The sequence below is a fragment of the Lactuca saligna genome, chromosome 7 (assembly GCF_052625555.1).
Source record: "Lactuca saligna cultivar CGN05327 chromosome 7, ASM5262555v1, whole genome shotgun sequence".
Lineage (NCBI taxonomy): Eukaryota > Viridiplantae > Streptophyta > Magnoliopsida > Asterales > Asteraceae > Lactuca > Lactuca saligna.
Window position 1 is genome coordinate 11216251 of NC_136423.1, and position 21005 is coordinate 11237255.

Below are 21005 nucleotides of genomic sequence, written 5' to 3' on the forward strand. Positions count from 1 at the left end.
TAAAAAGTTAACCTAAACCTTTATGGATTTATTAAATCTCTTTTAATTATACTCCTTAATTAATTAATAAAACCATAAGGGTGTGATTTGAACTTTTCAAAACATTATTAGGGTTTTAGAATTTAACATTTCTAATTAAACTTTTAATCAACTTTTAAATTCCAAAACTTGATGGCAAGTTTTGAAACATTTCAAAACATTAGGGTTTTAACTATTTAAATTTCAAAACTTTAAAACTTTTGGGTTCAAATTTAAACTATAAAACCTAAAGGGGAAAATATGAAACTTTTCATAACAACAAGGATCAAATAACAAATAATCTAAACTAACATTTAGTTACATAATTATCCATATTTGATTTGTTTAATGATTTCTTGCAAAACAATTTATCAATTTACTCAAAATAATTAATCAATTATCTTATAAGGAAACAATTATCTTGTTAATTGATAATTATCTTTAATTAGATCAAGAATATAGTCATATATATCATAAAATCGGATTTATATTGATCTAATATGATAAGGTAATTATCCCAATGCAAAAACAGCAAGAAATCCCGAGATAAGCATTATCTGACGCTCGAACTCGCCGAGTACCACACTGTACTCGCCGAGTTGAGGTCTACTCGCCGAGTACACTGTGGTACTCGCCGAGTTCCTCAGCCATAAAGCCCAAAAAACGATTTTCCAGTTATACAATGCATCAATACAATTGAAACTAAGCTAGGCTCTGATACCACTGATGGGTTTTGGTCATAAGACATCCTATGTGCTCATACAAACCCTAATGCTTGGATCTAGGTTTCTCTATTGTACATGCTTTGAATTCAAGACTATAAATCCTAATTCTAACATATGGAAATCGACATTAACATATAATTAGATTTAAGAACATACCTTGATTGTTATATAGCAATAACAATCACAACTCCACCTTGGATTGACTTTGGAATGCTTAGAGTCACAAGTGTCACTCCTCTAATGGCTTACAAACACCATAAGCAAATGGAGAAGGTATAAGGTGTAACATCCCGAAATATCAAGAGTAGAGTTGAAGGGCTAAAAGAGTAAATTGGGAAAGAGTGACTCGGCGAGTCCATGTGCGGACTCGGCGAGTAGAGTCGCGACCTGGTCGCGTGTTAAGTGGCCGACTCGGCGAGTCAGTGTAATGGACTCGGTGAGTAGGCGCTGAGTGGAGAAAACCCTAATTCTCGGGGTTGAGCCTTATATAAAGATCACTATGTTTTCCTCCCAGCCTCTTTATCACCCCCTTGAGCCCCAGAAAACCCTAAATCACGGAGAAGCACCATTGTTGAGTGGATTGGAGCTTGGAGAAGTAATGGTTGAAGGAATTTTGGGAAGATTAAAGGCTTGGAGCAAGGGGATTTGCTTGGATTCGAATTTCATTGCAGTTGGGGCATCACTTAGAGGTAATATCTCGTTATTGACCTGTTGTTATGTTGTTTCTTCATTTTGGGGTTTGTGAGAAATTGTCTATGGATGAAATGGGAAGTCTAGAGGTTAGATCTGAGGTTGCTACCTCAGATCTGGAAGGGAGAAGAATCAGAGAGCATGAAAGTCCCTGTGTTGGAGTGTTTAGTGAAGCTTACATGTCCCAAACCCTAGCCCCAATGTGCAAACGGCTTAGATCTCTTTGGATTCACGTAAAGTTTGCCACTTTACGTGATGGATGGGTTGTAGGAGGCTAGATCTATGTTTTGGATCAATTGCATGGCCTGGAGTGCTTCTGAATGGATTCAGAATGGTGGTACTTGGCGAGTCACATGGGTCGACTCGACGAGTTGCTTGAAGATGGCCTGGAACTCGACGAGTTGGAAGAACAACTCAGCGAGTAGGTTGAAGATAGCCTTGGACTCGACGAGTCTTGTAACAACCCAATTTTCACATCAAAAATTTTTTGTTTAAAAACGTTACTTTAGAAAATATTAATAACTAAAACATCATTCAATCATCCATAATATAAACTGAACCATGTCCGAAAACCAAAACATACAACTAATCAGAATATCAGAGTATCAATCCCAGAAAAGCTCGTAAATGCGGAAACCGAAGAGGGTGTGTGTGACATGCTGCTACCGCGCCGGATCCTTTCCCCTAGCTGAGGAGGTACCTAATACCAAAACTGAAACCGTAAGCACAAAGCTTAGTGAGCTCCCCCATAATACCCCATACCATACAAGCATTTAACAAATAACATGCAATTAGGAGATACGGGCCCCGCCCACACCTCACTTTCTGAGAGATACGGGCCCCGCCCACACTCGTGAAGATACGGGCCCCGCCCACACTTCGCTATCTGGGAGATACGGGCCTAGCCCACACTCCATTCTCGGAGAGATACGGGCCTCGCCCACACTCAACCGCCAACTCATATCATACAAGTATCGCACTGACAATAAGTGTAAACAATTCTATCATACTGGCATATATCATAATCAACTCAACTAATAGATACGGGCTCGGCCCACACTATAATACTAACGTCTCATCTATACGGGCCGGCCTTGGTGCCTTAGACCCGTTACTACTGGAAGGAAACTCACCTCGAAATAGTTGCTGGTCTGTGTGGGAATTGATCACCTACTACTGCTGTTGCTGCTCCGGAAACTCCCCGGCTGTAATTCCCACAATATACTTAATCATACACTGCTAACTGTCCTTTGGGTAAAAAGACCATTTTACCCCTGGTCTAGCCCTAAGTCAATTCGAAGTCAACTTTTAGTTGACCCAACTCGCCGAGTGGATCTCCACTCGCCGAGTCCCTGTCCAGACTATTGTCCTGGGTCCCTGATTCTACTCGTCGAGTTGGGCTATGACTCGACGAGCTCATCTTCTAATCTGTCATTCAACTCCTTCATCCTACTCGCCGAGTTGTATGAACAACTCGTCGAGTTCATCTTCATCCGAAGAACACATATGCTAAGACTTTCCGAGTTGTATGAACAACTCGCCGATTCTGTTCTTGATCTATGAAGATTGCCTTGGACTCGCCGAGTCAGGGCATTGACTCGCCGAGTCCTAACATGGGTGAGTTCAGCTCCCAACTCACCGAGTCACCCCCTGTGACTCACGGCTCAACTTGACACATCATGAAGGGACCAGTCCAGTGACTCGCGACCAGACTCGTCGAGTCACATATACGACTCGCCGAGTCGCAGCCATGCATCCATCAAATACGCCGATTTGCTCAATTCCAGTCCATGCCATTCACAGATCTGGGCTTCTAGGACACAAATCACACGTAAAGTTTCCAACTTTACGTGTAGATATTCACCAATATGGATTTTAAGGCTCAAAGTGCACCAAAAGAGGTAGATCTAGGGCTTTCATGCAATATGACCCCATAAAGGCATTAGATCCAAGTTCCAGGGACTAAATCATGCCTAGATCTAAAGGCTAACAACTTATTACAACCCACAAAGCACAAACAAGCTTGGGGAAGAGCCCAAGAAGGACTCCTATGAAGCTAAAAGAGATTACAAGCTTGAAAACAGAGGGGAAACGAGCTATACCTCAAGGAAAACGTTGGGATGACACAAAGATGCCTGGTCTCCTTCTCCTCTTCTTGATCTACTCTTCTTTCTCCTCAAAATCTTCAAGAACACTCCAAAAACACTTCAATCTCTCAAGGAAATAAGGGAAAAGCGATGTTGGGATTTCTGGGGGTGAATGGGGACGAGGTTGGGCCGGAATGAGGGTTTAAATAGGGTGCAAACCCTTGAAATTTAGGGTTTCATCCAGCAGCGGTGACTCGCCGAGTCCGGGATATGGACTCGCCGAGTCGCCAACTTAAACGTGTCCTGAGTCTCATCCCTACTCGGCGAGTTGGACCTTATGACTCGCCGAGTCCAAGGCTAAAATAGGGAAATGCTCAAATAAAATTCACATACCGGAAACCAGGTGCTACAAATCACCCCCACTTATTTTAGACTTCGTCCTCGAAGTCTGCTGCTCGATCCTGAAACAGCTCGGGGTAATGCTCCATCATCTCGTCCATCGGTTCCCAAGTCCATTCCAAACCCTTGCGGTGCTGCCATTGCACCTTTACTAGTTCTACCCTCTTGTTCCTCAAAGCCTTTGACTTCCTGTCAAGTATTGCGACTGGGCGCTCAATGTAATTCAAGCTGTCATTAACCTGAATATCCTCCAACGGTACTACCGCTGAATCGTCCACCAGGCACTTCCGCAGCTGCGAAACATGGAAAGTGCTGTGGATCTAACTGAGCTCGGCTGGCAGATCCAGCCTATACGCCACCTTGCCCACCCGGGCTACAACCCTGAACAGCCCGATGAATCTTGGGCCCAACTTGCCCCGCTTCCTGAATCGAATGACGCCTTTCCAAGGCGACACTTTCAGGAGAACCATATCCCCGACTTGGAACTCCAAGTCGGATCGACGCTTATCGGCGTAACTTTTCTGCCGACTCTGAGCAGTCTGAAGTCTGCTCCGAACCTGCTGGATCCTCTCGGTCGTCTCTAGCACCACCTCGGTGCTTCCCATGACTCTCTAGCCAACTTCACCCCAACATATCGGGGTTCTGCACCTCCGCCCGTACAACATCTCGAACGGTGGTCGGTCAATACTCGCGTGATAGCTGTTATTGTAGGAGAACTCAGCCAAGGGAAGATAGGTATCCCAGCTACCACCGAAATCCAACACACACGCCCGCAACATGTCCTCCAAAGTCTGGATGGTCCGCTCACTCTGACCATCTGTCTGCGGGTGAAAGGCGGTGCTGAAATGCAGACGAGTGCCCAACTCGTCATGGAATTTCTTCCAAAATCTGGAAGTAAAACGCACATCCCTGTCCGAGATTACCGATACTGGCACTCCATGCCGTGCCACAATCTCCCTGATATAGATGTCGGCCAATTTTTCGGCCGATATGCTCTCCTGGATTGGAATAAAGTGAGCACTCTTGGTCAATCTATCCACGATGACCCAAATCGAATCCACTCCACGTGCGGTCATGGGAATCTTTGTGATAAAATCCATCATGATATCTTCCCATTTCCACAGTGGAATGTCCAACGGCTGCATCTTGCCATGCGGTCTCTAATGTTCGGCCTTGACCTTCCTGCAGGTCAAACACCGCTCGACGTACCATGCCACATCCCGCTTCATGCAGGGCCACCAGTAATCCGGACGAAGATCCCTATACATCTTCGTCGCCTCGGGATGAATAGAGAATTGGGACTTGTGCGCCTCCTCCATCAAAATCTGACGCACGCCTCCGTGATACGGCACCCACACCCTACGGTGTAGTGTCAAAAGTCCTCTGCCATCATAATCAAAGGAGGAAACCTGACCCACCACACGCTCGCTCTTCCGATGCTCCTCCTTGATAGCCTCCTGTTGAGCCTCCCGAATCTGCTCCAATAGGGGAGTCACCACGGTCATCCTCAAGCAAACGTCCCTGATCGGCACCGTCTTGCGGCTAAGCGCATCGGCCACCACATTGGCCTTCCCCGGGTGGTAAAGGATCTTGCAATCATAATCCTTCACCACGTCCAACCACCGACGCTGCCTCATGTTCAGATTCGGCTGGTCCATGAGGTACCTCAAACTCTTGTGGTCCGTGTAGATGGTACACCGAACCCCGTAGAGGTAATGTCGCCAAATCTTGAGGGCAAAGACCACCGCCCCCATCTCCAAATCGTGCATCGGGTAGTTCGCCTCGTGAGGCTTGAGCTGCCGTGAAGCGTAGGCAATGACATGCCCCCTCTGCATCAGAACTGCGCCCAACCCCGAAATGGACGCATCGCAGTAAACCACAAAATCCTCTACGCCCTCAGGCAGGGCTAGGATCGGCGCCTCACACAATTTTTGTCTCAGCATCTCAAACGCAGCCTGCTGCTCGGGTCCCCACCGAAAGACCACGGCTTTCTTCGTCAGTCGTGTCAGGGGTACGGCTATCTTGGAGAAATCTTGGATAAATCTCCGATAGTAGCCCGCCAATCCCAGGAAGCTCCGAATCTCAGATGGAGACTTCGGGACCTCCCATCTCATCACGGCCTCGACCTTGGCCGGATCAACCAGAATCCCATTCTGGTTGACGAGGTGTCCAAGAAATTGCACCTCGCGCAACCAAAACTCACACTTAGAGAACTTGGCATACAAGCTCTCCCTCCTCAGGGTCTCCAATACCTCCCTCAGATGCTCCTCGTGTTCCTCCCGAGTCTTGGAATAGACCAAGATATCATCGATAAAGACTATCACAGACCGATCCAGCATCGGTCTGCATACGCGGTTCATGAGGTCCATGAACGCGGCAGGAGCATTGGTAAGCCCAAACGGCATCACCACGAACTCGTAATGACCATAGCGCGTACGAAACGCAGTCTTCTGCATATCCTCCTCCCTGACCCTCATCTAATGATAACCCGAACACAAATCAATCTTGGAGAACCAAGATGCCCCCTGAAGCTGGTCAAATAGGTCATTAATCCTCGGAAGCGGGTAACGGTTCTTCACCGTTACCTTGTTCAGCTCCCGATAATCTATGCACATCCGATGCAACCCGTCCTTCTTCCTTACAAACAGAATCGGGGCTCCCCAGGGTGAACTACTCGGACGAATAAATCCCTTGTCTAGCAGCTCCTGTAGCTGTGTAGACAACTCCTGCATCTCGGGAGGGGCCAACCGATACGGCGCCTTGGCGATCGGAGCCGCGCCAGGGACAAGGTCAATCCTGAACTCCACCTGTCGCTCCGGAGGTATCCCAGGAAGCTCCTCCGGGAAAACATCTGCAAAGTCTCGAACCACCGGAACCTCGCTCACTGTCGCCTTACCTGCCTCCCGGGTATCTATCACATATGCGACATATCATGCGCATCCCTACTGGAGGTAGCGCCTAGCCCTCGCAGCTGAACATACGTGTGGGTCCACGCTGAGACCTCTCTCCATGAATCACTAGCTCTCCCCCGCTTGGGGTCCTGACCCGTACTAGCTGCTGTGCGCAATCTATCACCGCCCCATTGGGGCTCAGCCAATCCATGCCTATAATCACCTTGTTCCCACGCAACGGAATGGGAACCAAATCTACCAAATAGCGCTCCTCGAACAAACGCAGCACACAATCTCGGAATATCATCGATGCTCGCACCGATCGATCGTCAGCGATCTCCACTTCCGAAGGGCAATCTAACTCGCCCGATGGCTCATGAAACTTCTTGCTAAGTGCAAGGGAAACGAATGATCGGGATTCTCCTGAATCAAATAACACTTGAACTGGGAGGCCGTTCACATGGAACGATCCTAAGGCATACATATACATATAGAGCACATATCAATAACATAACATCATCATAAAAAAATAAAGGGGAAGAATCATACCCGTCACCACATCGGGTGCGGCACGTGCCTCCTCGGCAATCAACTGAAATGCCCGACTCCTCACCACTGGAGCCTCTGCCTTGCCCTGCCGACCATCCGTGATCCGCAGGGTCGCTGGAGCTGGCGCCTTTACTGGCGCTGCAACTGTCAACTGGGGGCAATTGGCCTTCTTGTGCCCCTCTGGTTGCAGTGAAAACACAGCAACTCGGATGTCTGAATAGCTGAAACTGGAGAAGTACAATCCCTGCTAAAGTGCCCTGTCTTGCCGCACTTGTAGCAGCCTCCTGATCCCATCCTACATATCCCCACGTGCGTCCTGCCGCATTTCCCGCAGCGGCTCGATCCTGAATGACCTTTCGGCCTACCATCTGATCCCTTGGGCTTCTTCCCCGAAGCCCCTCCTACCTAACCGTCCTCTAGTTTCCGTTTCCGGATGTGCTCCAAATCTATCTCCCTCTCCCTAGCCCTGGCAATCATAGAGTCCAGGGTAGGGAAAGCCGAAAAGCTAACATGCTCCCGGATGTCAGCTCGTAGCATATCATGGTAACGAGTCCTCCTCATGTCCTCGTCACCAGCATACTGGGGCACCAATAAAGCCCTCTCCCGGAACTTGGCGGTGATCTCCGCCACAGTCTCCGTCGTCTGCCTCATGTCTAGAAACTCCCTAGCCAGCTGCTGAAGCTCGACCGCCGGTGCAAACTCTGCCCTGAACCTAGTCACAAAGTCCGACCAGGTCATTGCCTTGATAGCTGAGGCTCCCAACGAGTCACCCACTGACTCCCACCAATCCTGGGCTCAGTCTCGTAAACACCCTGCTGCGTACCTCACCTTTGACCCCTCGGGGCAGAAGCTAGTCAACTGGGCAGACTCGATATCTGCAATCCACCGCCTGGCGACAATGGGGTCCTTCACCCCATGGAAATCTGGCGCACCACTGCCCCTGAAGTCCTTGAAGGACAGTGTGCGAGATCCTGACTAGCTAGAGGCTAAATCGCTCCTGAATGCCCGTAGGCGATCCTCCATCAACTCTATGATCCCTTCCTTGATCGACCCAAAGAGAATGGGGGTCGACTCAAGGATGCCCCTGGTGATCTCCGACGTGATGAACTCACGTAGCCTCTCGTCAATCGGCTCGGAGCCTGATCCCGAACCTGACCCTCTCCTGAACCGCCATCTGTCGGTCTCGGTCGAAGTACCACCATTCTGCAAAACATCATAATAATCATTAGTGATACTGCTACTTTCTGAGGGATCTCAACTACTTACAGGTTCCCTGGTCTCATCTTGGCCTTCCTTGGTTCGGGTACGGATCCTCTGCTTTCAGTAGTACAGGCCCATACTAACTTCCACGTCTATCCGTACCTTCTCCAAGGAATTCCTCGACTCCACCAGATCCCCTTCATTACTGCTGATCAAAGCTATACTCATCCTAGGCTTGCCCTAGGGAGATCTCTAATTCTACTCTAACCAGTCCTCAGCTGCTGCAGGCCTCATTATAAAGCCAATTGGCCATTACTCGAATGCCATCACACGTGACGAGGCTCAGATAATCCTTCGAGTACCGGACTCGTCCCTACAACGGTTGGACTCAAACAAGAGCTACGCAGTGGGATCAAATTCGGCACTCTAAGATTATCCAATCCTGATTACATGTGATGTCACGCATTCGACTAATGGCTAACTCCCATTATTCAGAGTCCCACGAAGCACGAAGCAAGCAGCATTCAGACAAGGGTAACAGTCTCACTTAACTCTATCCACTGTCAGGAACTGAGCTAGCATATAGTGCTAAGCTCATACTACCAGGCATAACCTATTCAGGCTATCCTACTTACTGTCTACTCCGTAACTAGCATGCAATTTCTCACACAACTGAAACACAAATAGTAGGCACATAAGGCATCACTCATAGATCCTTAGTCCTATTCTAGCATGCGGTTCTACGAAAGCTGATAAACATAACATAAACTTGTATGGGTACTATGGGGAATACTTACTTGAGCTCGGCCGGTCGCGCACGTCACACACTTCGCTCTTTCTTATGAATCTTTTCCAAGTTTTAGAGAACATTTTCTTTTAGAAATTCTTTCAATCCCTCGATTTGAGTTCAGACACTCCCGAAGGCGTGTCTGAATCCCTCAAACCAGGGCTCTGATACCAACTTGTAACAACCCAATTTTCACATCAAAATTTTTTTGTTTAAAAACGTTACTTTAGAAAATATTAATAACTAAAACATCAATCAATCATCCATAATATAAACTGAACCATGTCCGAAAACCAAAACATACAACTAATCAGAATATCAGAGTATCAATCCCAGAAAAGCTCGTAAATGCGGAAACCGAAGAGGGTGTGTGTGACATGCTGCTACCGCGCCGGCTCCTTTCCCCTAGCTGAGGAGGTACCTGAAACCAAAACTGAAACCGTAACCACAAAGCTTAGTGAGCTCCCCCATAATACCCCATACCATACAAGCATTTAACAAATAGCATGCAATTAGGAGATACGGGCCCCGCCCACACTCGTGAAGATACGGGCCCCGCCCACACCTCACTTTCTGAGAGATACGGGCCCCGCCCACACTCGTGAAGATACGGGCCCCGCCCACACTTCGCTATCTGGGAGATACGGGCCTAGCCCACACTCCATTCTCGGAGAGATACGGGCCTCGCCCACACTCAACCGCCAACTCATATCATACAAGTATCGCACTGACAACAAGTGTAAACAATTCTATCATACTGGCATATATCATAATCAACTCAACTAATAGATACGGGCTCGGCCCACACTATAATACTAACGTCTCATCTATACGGGCCGACCTTGGTGCCTTAGACCCGTTACTACTGGAAGGAAACTCACCTCGAAATAGCTGCTGGTCTGTGTGGGAATTGATCACCTACTACTGCTGCTGCTGCTCCGGAAACTCCCCGGCTGTAATTCCCACAATATACTTAATCATACACTGCTAACTGTCCTTTGGGTAAAAGGACCATTTTACCCCTGGTCTAGCCCTAAGTCAATTCGAAGTCAACTTTTAGTTAACCCAACTCGCCGAGTGGATCTCCACTCGCCGAGTCCCTGTCCAGACTATTGTCCTGGGTCCCTGATTCTACTCGTCGAGTTGGGCTATGACTCGACGAGCTCATCTTCTAATCTGTCATTCAACTCCTTCATCCTACTCGCCGAGTTGTATGAACAACTCGTCGAGTTCATCTTCATCCGAAGAACACATATGCTAAGACTTGCCGAGTTGTATGAACAACTCGCCGAGTCTGTTCTTGATCTATGAAGATTGCCTTGGACTCGCCGAGTCAGGGCATTGACTCGCCGAGTCCTAACATGGGTGAGTTTAGCTCCCAACTCACCGAGTCACCCCCTGTGACTCACGGCTCAACTCGACACATCATGAAGGGACCAGTCCAGTGACTCGCGACCAGACTCGTCGAGTCACATATACGACTCGTCGAGTCGCAGCCATGCATCCATCAAATACGCCGATTTGCTCAATTCCAGTCCATGCCATTCACAGATCTGGGCTTCTAGGACACAAATCACACGTAAAGTTTCCAACTTTACGTGTAGATATTCACCAATATGGATTTTAAGGCTCAAAGTGCACCAAAAGAGGTAGATCTAGGGCTTTCATGCAATACGACCCCATAAAGGCATTAGATCCAAGTTCCAGGGACTAAATCATGCCTAGATCTAAAGGCTAACAACTTATTACAACCCACAAAGCACAAACAAGCTTGGGGAAGAGCCCAAGAAGGACTCCTATGAAGCTAAAAGAGATTACAAGCTTGAAAACAGAGGGGAAACGAGCTATACCTCAAGGAAAACGTTGGGATGACACAAAGATGCCTGGTCTCCTTCTCCTCTTCTTGATCTACTCTTCTTTCTCCTCAAAATCTTCAAGAACACTCCAAAAACACTTCAATCTCTCAAGGAAATAAGGGAAAAGCGATGTTGGGAGTTATGGGGGTGACTGGGGACGAGGTTGGGGCGGAATGAGGGTTTAAATAGGGTGCAAACCCTTGAAATTTAGGGTTTCATCCAGCAGCGGTGACTCGCCGAGTCCGGGATATGGACTCGCTGAGTCGCCAACTTAAACGTGTCCTGAATCTCGTCCCTACTCGGCGAGTCGGACCTTATGACTCGCCGAGTCCAAGGCTAAAATAGGGAAATGCTCAAATAAAATTCACATACCGGAAACCAGGTGCTACAAGTCTTGTCGAAGAGTCCCAAATATTCTCTGGTTGAGCCGAGAATCGGTGAGTCGAGGGATTACTCGGTGAGTCGAGTGCGAGTGGACTCAGAGTTGTTGGACTCGGCGAGTTAGGTCGCAGATTGAATGAAGTTCTGATTATGGGAACTCGACGAGTCACAGGGTTGACTCGGCGAGTAGGGTCAGTCAGGGGTTGACTTAGACTGAGGACTTTGATTTCGACCAAGGGTTGGCCGTTGACTTTTAGGGTTTGGTCAGCGATGTGGCCTTTGGGCCAAGAGAGAGGTAAAATAGTCTTTTAACCATAAGAGGGTTTTATGAGAGGATTTATTCTTGTCTCGATAGTTATATTCATGAGAGTATTTGCATTACGTGTTAGGCGGTGGCGAGTTCGAGATTCAAGTGTGGGGATATTTGCTTCCTGCTTGCCAGGTGAGTCTTCTCACTATACTTTACCTTGAGTAGGTAACCAGAGTTATGTGATTAGAGTATTTGTATGCTATATGTACGTGATGTGTTGTACTGCATTATTTCTATGTGATTTATGCTGTGCATGTTTATAGAGTTGGAACCGGAAGGTTCCCAGAGTTAGAACCTGAGGGTTCACAGAGTTTGGGTGCACGGACCCACAGAGTTATAGCCTCGAGTGGCTAATATGTGTTATGTGTGGTATTTTGGGGAACTCACTAAGCTTCGTGCTTACAGTGTTTTGTTTGATTTTTTCAGGTTTCTTTCAGTATCACGGGACGGCACCGGCTTGATTGTACACACCAGAGAAAGAGTCATATTTTGGAGGATCCTGGTTTTCTATGCAAGTGAAAATGGAGTTATGTTTTGTAAATCAACTATGAATAAGATTTTAAACAAGTGTTTCTAAGAGTAAAATGATTATTTTAAATGAAAATTTTGTCTTGAAATTTACGGTGTTACATAAGGAGAGAGGTGAGAGGTTAGAATTCGTATCTAGGACCTCTTGGGAAGGGATACCCGAATTCATGACCCTAGGGGTGTTTATATAGGTGTAGAGATAGGGTTTCAGTCATTATCCTTATCTAGTTGATTATCTATTAAGCAACCAATAAGATAATCCTTGAATCCTTATCATACTCGAATTCTAAGGCTTTCCAACCTTAAATTCGTCCACCATATAAATAAGATAATCCTTACCTTATTTTGTAACTATCACATAATTACAAATCAGCCCCTCTAGTTTAATTAATTACATTTGATCACAAAACTAATTCTTAATTAATTATTGATCAATATTAATTAAACAAATATGATTTCTCCTTTAATATATTATTCTTATAACATATTAATAAATCATATTATCCTCTCTCTCTTTATTCATTTCTCCAATCAAGTTGCTTTGGTGAAGGTAACCCAAAAGGACCATGCACCATCGGGTCAAGTACATACCAAGATAGTTATGGACTTAGACACTAATCCAACAAATATAGGAATCACATCCAAATTAATACAAGGGATATTATATACGGCAAAAAAAGATAATAATTTAGACTACACACATGGAATCCAAATTAATGTGAGGGGATCCAAATACAATTCATAAAGCATCTGGAGGAGAAGATAAAACTTGTTCATAAAAATCATTAAAAAACTCACAGTGGTTATAATTTTTTCTGTGGAAAAAAACTCACAGTGATTGTAGTTTATGATGATATGATTATAGTTTCACTCGATTCTATTCCATTTTAATGAGAAATTAATTGTAATATTTTTGTGGAAAAAAACTCACAGTGATTATAGTGTTGTCGGTGTATTCGATAGAGGCGGCAGCGGTGGCCCAAAAAAACAGATATTGTGGCCTTTTTCAGATTTGGTGAAACGAGATCGGGAAAATGGTGATCTTCTGCTTCAGATCTGGTAGAAACTTGCTCTTGTGATCAATGAAATGATATCGGGAAAGCTTTGAAAGAGTGTCACTGTGACACCGAAATTTTCAAAACAAATTTTCCATTTAAAATAGTTTATCTCTTTAACACTTTTCATAAAAATCTCTTTTTTTTGTTTTAATTACAATACATGACTCTTTTGTTCAATCACTTAATAAACCAGGATCCTCGAAACAAACTTTTCCTCTGGTGTGTACAATCGAGCCGGTGTCGTCCCGTGATCTGAAAAAAACCTGAAACACATAACACAAAACACTATAAGCACGAAGCTTAGTGAGTTCCCCAAAATACCATACATAACACATACTAGCCACTCGAAGCTATAACTCTGTGGGCCCTTGGGCCCTAACTCTATGGACCCTCTGGTCCTAACTCTGTGAACCTTCCGGTTCTAACTCTGATATACTCTGATACACATGGCATAAATCACATAGAAATAATGCAGTGCAACACATCACATAAATAGCATACAATAACTCTGTCACATAACTCTAATTACCACTCAAGGTAACGTATAATGAGAAGACTCACCTTGGATATCTCGGTAAATCTCTAACTCGGTAGAAATATGGTCTAGCCCCCGCCTAATTACATAAGGTAAATACTCTCATAAATATGACTCTCGAGACTAGACTCAACTCTCTCTTGGAATCATCAGAAGGGTAAAAGACCATTTTACCCCTCTCTTGGCTCAACGACCCCATTGTTGACCAAACCCTAAAAGTCAACAAAAGTCAATGGTCAAACTTTAACCGGACTCGTCGAGTGCACTTAGGCGACTCGGCGAGTCTACACGTGTCCATTAACTCTCTAGTCTCGCTTGGCACATCGAGTCTCTCCCCTTGCTCGACGAGTCACACCTGGCATGAATCGCGGGGCCACCCCGACTCAACTCGTCGAGTCTCAAGGTCAACTCGGCGAGTTCCGCCTTGAACTTCAGTCCTCTAATCCCTCTCTGACTCACTAAGTTATTCCCCCAACTCGGCAAGTCTACTCACTGAGTGATTTACGGGAAACCCTAACCCTACTCTCCGAGTCTGCCCTTGGACTCGGCGAGTTCATGTGATGCACAAACTCAATTGACCTCCTGAGGTCAGATCTGTTCCTTTGATCCATAGATCTGACCTTCCCAAGCCTGATAAACACGTAAAGCTCGAATTTTGACACTCATGGGACGTCTCGGAGGTTTCACTTGGTGATTTAGCCCCAAAAATAACATCCTAAGCTCAACACCCCCATAGCTCAACATAAAGTAAGCTGAGATAAGCTCTTTAGACCACTATGTGTCCAGATCCGAAGTCTCAAAGCGAATAGGGGCCATATTCTCGTAATTTCTTCCATTAAAGGGCATGAAAACTCTACATCTATGGATTCCTTCAACAAAACAGATAAAGGGGCGATATAGTACCTTAAAAAGATGAAGTCTTTTGCTCTAAATCCACAGATGCACCACGTCCTTGGTATCCTCTAAGCTAGAAACACCTCCTTCTTGCAAGAATCAACTACAAAGATCAAGAAATGGCTCCTTTCCTCTCACAATCGCTCTAGCTCTTTTAGGGTTTCTCTCTGGGTTTGGTAGCTGCAAATGACGGCCCTAAGGGCCTTTAAATAGGTCGCAAACCCAGGAAATTAGGGTTTCATTAAACAGCGTGGACTCGCCGAGTCCAGTCATGACCCGGATGAGAATCTGCGACCCTACTCGGCGAGTCTAAGCACCAACTCGTCAAGTCCCTACACAAATCCAAAATAAATGAGTAAAATAATATACCTGGGAATCTGGATGTTACAGTCACAATAGAGGTTGTTTCTGATGGTTGAAGGAGTAGAGACGAAGGGGTATGGTAAAAAACCTTGGGAAAGTGGAGAGGCAACGACAAATGATTCGGATGGCGTTCCGGTGACTCTGACAATGATCTGATTACTCTGACGACGGTGGTCCGGTGACTCCGGTAGTGGTGGTTCGGTGGTCAGTGGTGGTCCAGCTTCCATTGTGAAAATAGGTGCTGGTGGGTAGGGATGAGTTATAAAACCGGAAAACCGGACCGGAACCGGTATAACCGGAAAATGATTAAAAGGTCCGGGTATTGGGTTTCAAAATTACTCTTATCCGGGTTCCGAGTATATTCGGGTATGGGTCCAACGGGTCCGGTTAATCCGGGTTTTTGAACCAGTTTTGTTTAAAAAAACCGAAACCGAGTTTAATGGACCAGGTCAAGTTTAAAAAACTGAAACCGGGTTTAATGTGGAATCGGTATAGGAAACGGGTTTATTATGGAACTTATTTTCCATTGAAAGTACGAACTAAACCAAAATTTATAGAAGAAAACCCAAGATTCCCGTTTCTTCCCAATTCAAGAAAATTGACTCACACCTTTCAAGTTTGAATTCAATATCAATACACTTGTCACATGCTTGTGACTTGTATTTATTGTCAATCTCGTTTGTTTTTATTATAACATATATGAAATCCAATTATGTAATGTTGCTAATTATTTATTTAGTATAAAGCTTTTTAGTAATGCTTATTATGATGACAGTTAACACATTAGCACATCAATTCGTGCGATCCAATTCCATGTGGTGGACTCATCCAAAAAAAAAAAACATGTTATATTACGAAAGCTGCCCAAAAAAAAACTTGCCATTTTTTTTTGTTTCTACCGTTTGCACTTTGCAGTAAAGAAAAAATATATATAAATTGCATTCCATATAAATTATAAATTGCGGCCCCCAAAAAATATTATAAATCAGTAGTTGGTTGCCAAAAAACAAAACTATTTTTTTTTTCTTTTCATAAAATGTAATTTTTCCATTTTATATGAGAAGCTAATATGTAATTTTTTGCATTTATATATTCGGGTTTCCGGATCCATCAGGGTCTAATACACAAAAAAGGTTCCAATTAGTAATTTTCGGTTCCATACCCACTTTACTCTGCCCTATACCCGGAACCGGTTCTCATATACCGGTCCGATTCTCAGGTTTTATAATCCGTCAATTTCGGTTTTCGGGTTTTCCGGGTCCGGGTCGGGTTTTGGCTCGCTTACATCCCTACTGGTGGGAATAGAGCACAGATATATGTAGGTGGAGATGTAGGTAACTAGGGGTGTAAGTGAACCGAGCTACTCGTGAGCTACTCGGGATCGACTCGTTAAAAGCTCGACTCGAGATCAAATTAAACGAGCCCGAGCCGAGCTCGAGCCTAAATATGAGGCTCGTTTATTAAATGAGCTCGAGCCGAGCTTCAATTAATGGGCTCGCGAGCTTAAACGAGCCTCTCTCTCTCTCTCTCTCTCTCTCTCTCTCTCTCTCTCTATATATATATATATATATATATATATATATATATATATATATATACACACACACACACACATAGAGGCTCGTTTAGGCTTGCGAGCCCACTAAATTATTCATGAGCCGAGCTCGAGCTTGAGCTCGAGCTTCCTGAAATTAAACGAGCCGAGCTCGAGCTTTATCAGGCTCGGGCTCGGCTCGGCTCGTTTACACCCCTAAAGGTAACACTCTCTCTCTCTCTCTCTATATATATATATATATATATATATATATATATATATATATATATAATTTGTCAAATGTTTTGCAAGAAAGTTTGTCAAATGTTTTGCACGAAAATCATGCAACTCATTGATCTTTATAGCTCACAAACACTTGCATTTTGATATATAATCACTTTGATTGATGTGATTTTAAAAACATCAGTTACATGTATCATTGATAAGCATGCAAACTAAACATAAGTTAAAATTGCCATCAATCTATTCAATAACAAAAATGAGAAAACAAGTATCTCTAAGTAACACCGTAATCCAAAATCTCTAAAACACATTATAAAAGACAAAAAAGAAAAGAAAGGAAAGGAAACACAAAAACATCCAACACCTCTAAATAGACAAATACATGGGAACACAAGAAATTTGAAATTTACACTTTCTGAGACTGTTCTCGGATACATAGAACTCCATTATTCTAGTATGCTCTCGGCCATTCTAAAAGTGTCGCGAAAAGATGATGACAGGAATAAAGCAAGAAAAGAGACTCTCACTTCACTTGCCACCTAAAGTAGGAAAGTGGCTCGGATCTTCTATTTTTGGTGCCACAGGGGCATAGCTCATTGAACCACCACCACCACCACCACCACCACCTTGGTTGTAACGACCACCACCTCCACCTCTAGGGCCACCACGTCCCCGCCCACGGCCACCTGGAGTGTAGTATTTTTCACCTGAAGCTGGTTTCAAGAACTCATTGATGCTCAATGACTGCAAAAACCAAAACCAAATCAGCATACAGAACAAAGCAACAACTTTTCTACACTTGAGAAATTGGAAGGAAAAAAAATGAATGAGCCAAAATCTGTACATAGTTAGGACTTCATAAGAAGTAACATGTTACCTTCTTAGCTTTCTCTTCCTTATCAGCAATCTCTTTACGCTTATCTTTGTCAGTTCCCTATTAAATTAGATCAAACAAACCATTTAAGCAAATGAAATTAATGTCATGAGTAGAGAATGTGAACTTAAATAGACATTTAAGCAATTATCACCAATTTCACAAAGATGTCATCGCTGGCCTTTTTATTGGAAAGCTGTTGCATGGCAGCAAGCTCTTTGTCAACTTCCACCTTCCTTTCCTCAGTTTTAAGTGCCTCCAGAGCTTTCCTCTTCTCTTCCAGAACCTTCTGATATTCTTCTAGAGTCATCTCCTGAATTCAAAATTTGAACAGAAATATGATTATTATTATTATTATTATTATTAGAATTATTAATTCTCATTGTTGGGACAAGAAATAATCAATCACCTTATCCTCAGGCTCCTTATCCTCAGTTTCATTTGCAGCATTCTCTTTTTTCTCATTTGTTGCCTCTTCTTCAGCCAATGGTTTATCAGAGCCCACAGTTTTCTCCCCTTCAACCACCACTTCTTCAGTCTCCCTGTGAACAAATATAATAAGGATTACTAATTGAAAGCAAAGAATATTGAAAAGTATAAACTGAGGGATTTAGAAATTAAATGGGAAGTGTAAAATAATACTGAGTAATCTCGTCAGCCTGCGTTCCCCAGTTCCCACGACCAGCTCCCTCGCGTTTGAACTCATTCCTATACATGAGATGAAAAGGGTATTTGAGTAATTTCAACAAGGAGATGTTGGGAATTTAATATCAGCAAACGATTTTGGGAACTCCAATGAAAATGAACTCTGTACTCAATTGCAACCGAATGTGGGATTGGAATGGAATTGAATTCCTATCCCGGCCAAATCCAACAATTCATACTCATTTGCAAGTTGGAATGGAATTGAATTCCAATTCCGGCCTAATTCCATGGAATCTTGCGACTCCTTAAGGAAGAGTAAAAATATATCAAACAGATTTGAAAAATGAAACACTTACCCACGCCCTGTCCCGCTACGGCGTTCATATGGCCGACGTGGGCGGTCGCCATCCTCTGAATCTCCGTTACTGAAACCGCCACGGCGACCACCACGGAAACCACCACGAGGAGCACCATAACCACCACCACTTCTCTCATAACCTTTCCCACCATCAGACTCCTCAACAGCACCTTGATCACCAGAAAATCCTCGGCTGCCAAATGAATTCTCATTGCTGCCTGAATCTCTGTTGAATCCGCCACCACCACCACGACCACGGCCATACCCTCGGCCACCACGACCACCACCACCACGGCCGCCGCGCAACCCTTCATTTTTGGCCTCTTTCACTGCTCAAAACCAAATGAAATAAAAGAGTAAATACAAAAAATAGCAATATGATTTCATTCATTTGTTTATTATAGCATCCCACATTCAATTTTCCCTACTACAAAATTGTATTCTGAAAAACCTACCGACTTTATAGTATAGTGACCTGATAAGTAAAAAATTGAATTAGGATGCCATAGTTGGATAGAGTTTTTATCATACAATGTGTAAGTAAGAAAAAAAATGAAAGTGCAATGCTTTCATGAAAAGAAATGGAAGTATGTAGTATGTAAATATTTAAAAATAGTTGTGTTTCTTGCATTTGGCTGATGGAATAATGAAAGAGGTCATTTTTCAATCTTGTTCATTGTAAGCACAAACCAATTAATCCAGTAACTCACAAGCACATTCAATGTATCATATAACAAAATGGAATTGAAGTAAAACCAAATATCAAGTTAATATCCTAAATGAATGCATATAAAATAAAGAAACACTCGAATACATACCGGCCTGAGCTGGAGGGAGAGGCTTGGAAGGAAGCTTAGCAGAAGGCTTAACCGGCTGCGCAGCCGTTTTACCGGCGAGAGGAGCGGTTTGAGCTTTCTTTACCGGTGCAGATACGATCTTTTGCACAAGAAGTGAAGGGTCGTCGTTGTCGTCATCTCCGAGCAAATCGAAAGGGTTCGCGGTCGCCATTTTTTCCCTTTACTGTGATGGTAGAGAGCCCTTTGATAAAAAAGTTGAGTCTTTTGCAACAGCAAAAATCCTATCTCCAGTTCGAATTCGTCATGTCTAATTGGGATCTAAATTAAATTAACTCACAAGAACCCTAGAACCTTTTGAGTAGGAGTGGATGAGATAAAAAAAAAAGGTTTGGTGAAACCCTAGCCGCAATGAAGTGAAGTGAAGATGTTTAGAAAGGAAAATGAAGTGAACCTAATCTGAAAATCCCAATTTATCTCTGTTCAGGGAGCTCGTACGTGCAAATTGGCGTCTTGTGGACGTATTTACATTTCAAGCCCATCTGCCTCTATATGTTTCACACTGGGTTTTTTTTTATCGAAAATGTCATTAAAGTTATTTGTTTTTGTTTAAAAGATCTCTTAACTTTTTCTTTTCTTTTTTTTTTTTTTTTTTGGGGGGGGGGGGGGGGGGGGGGGGGAGGGGGGGGTTTATGGCTTAAACTCCGAATGTTTGACTTTGAAGGGTATAAACTCCAAAATTATGGTTTAAAATTTTCCTAATCGAAAACTTAAATGGATAAAATAATTACTTATGAATACAATTTTGGATCATGTTTTTGTTCCTGTTAAAATACCAACAATGGAGAGAGGTGGTGAGGTGTCTATGTGTGTAATGACAAATAAAGGAATAGAAAGAGATGAAGGTGGGGGGATTGTGATGTTGTTGCTCTGCACGGTGGTTGATAACTTGAATTTTTGTATTAATTTTAGTATGTATTTGATTTTAGTTTTAACATTTTTTAGTATGTATTTGATTTTAGTTTTAACATTTTTAATATTTTTTTTTTGCATTAAAACGTTGGATTTATTATTTTGGAGTATTTTTGCTCATTTAAGGTAATTGTGTGTAATTTCGTACAAGCAAGATGATATTTTAGAGCATCGTTAAAGCCATATTGAAGGTCTTACAACAACAATTGAAGTATCGTAACGAAATCCGTGAGCAACAAGAAAAATCAAAAGGATATAAATAAATTTTCAGATTTTTAACAACATTCACAACTTTCTTCAAGCAATCGGATAGA

The 21005-nt window shown here is 43.8% G+C and overlaps 1 protein-coding gene across 1 annotated transcript; it reads right to left on the minus strand.

The window, feature by feature from the left end:
- Positions 1-17267: 17267 nt before the first annotated feature.
- On the minus strand, positions 17268-20173 carry LOC145004439 (RGG repeats nuclear RNA binding protein A-like). The gene is made up of 7 exons (XM_078963357.1): positions 19744-20173; positions 18924-19254; positions 18565-18630; positions 18332-18464; positions 18077-18235; positions 17926-17982; positions 17268-17792 (listed from the first exon to the last, which is right to left on the minus strand). Exons 1-7 carry the CDS (start codon positions 19931-19933, stop codon positions 17577-17579), a joined length of 1152 nt encoding a protein of 383 aa, XP_078819483.1. The 5' UTR covers positions 19934-20173; the 3' UTR covers positions 17268-17576.
- Between the last annotated feature and the right edge of the window lie 832 nt (positions 20174-21005).

Bases quoted from the DNA above. Each gene is read 5' to 3' on its own strand.
- LOC145004439 (XM_078963357.1), bottom strand. From the start codon at position 19,933: ATGGCGACCGCGAACCCTTTCGATTTGCTCGGAGATGACGACAACGAC. The intron at 18,631-18,923 runs GTAAGTGTTTCA...TCTCATGTATAG, and splicing joins CGTAGCGGGACAGGGCGTGG to GAATGAGTTCAAACGCGAGG. The intron at 17,983-18,076 runs GTGATAATTGCT...CTAATTTAATAG, and splicing joins ATGACATCTTTGTGAAATTG to GGAACTGACAAAGATAAGCG.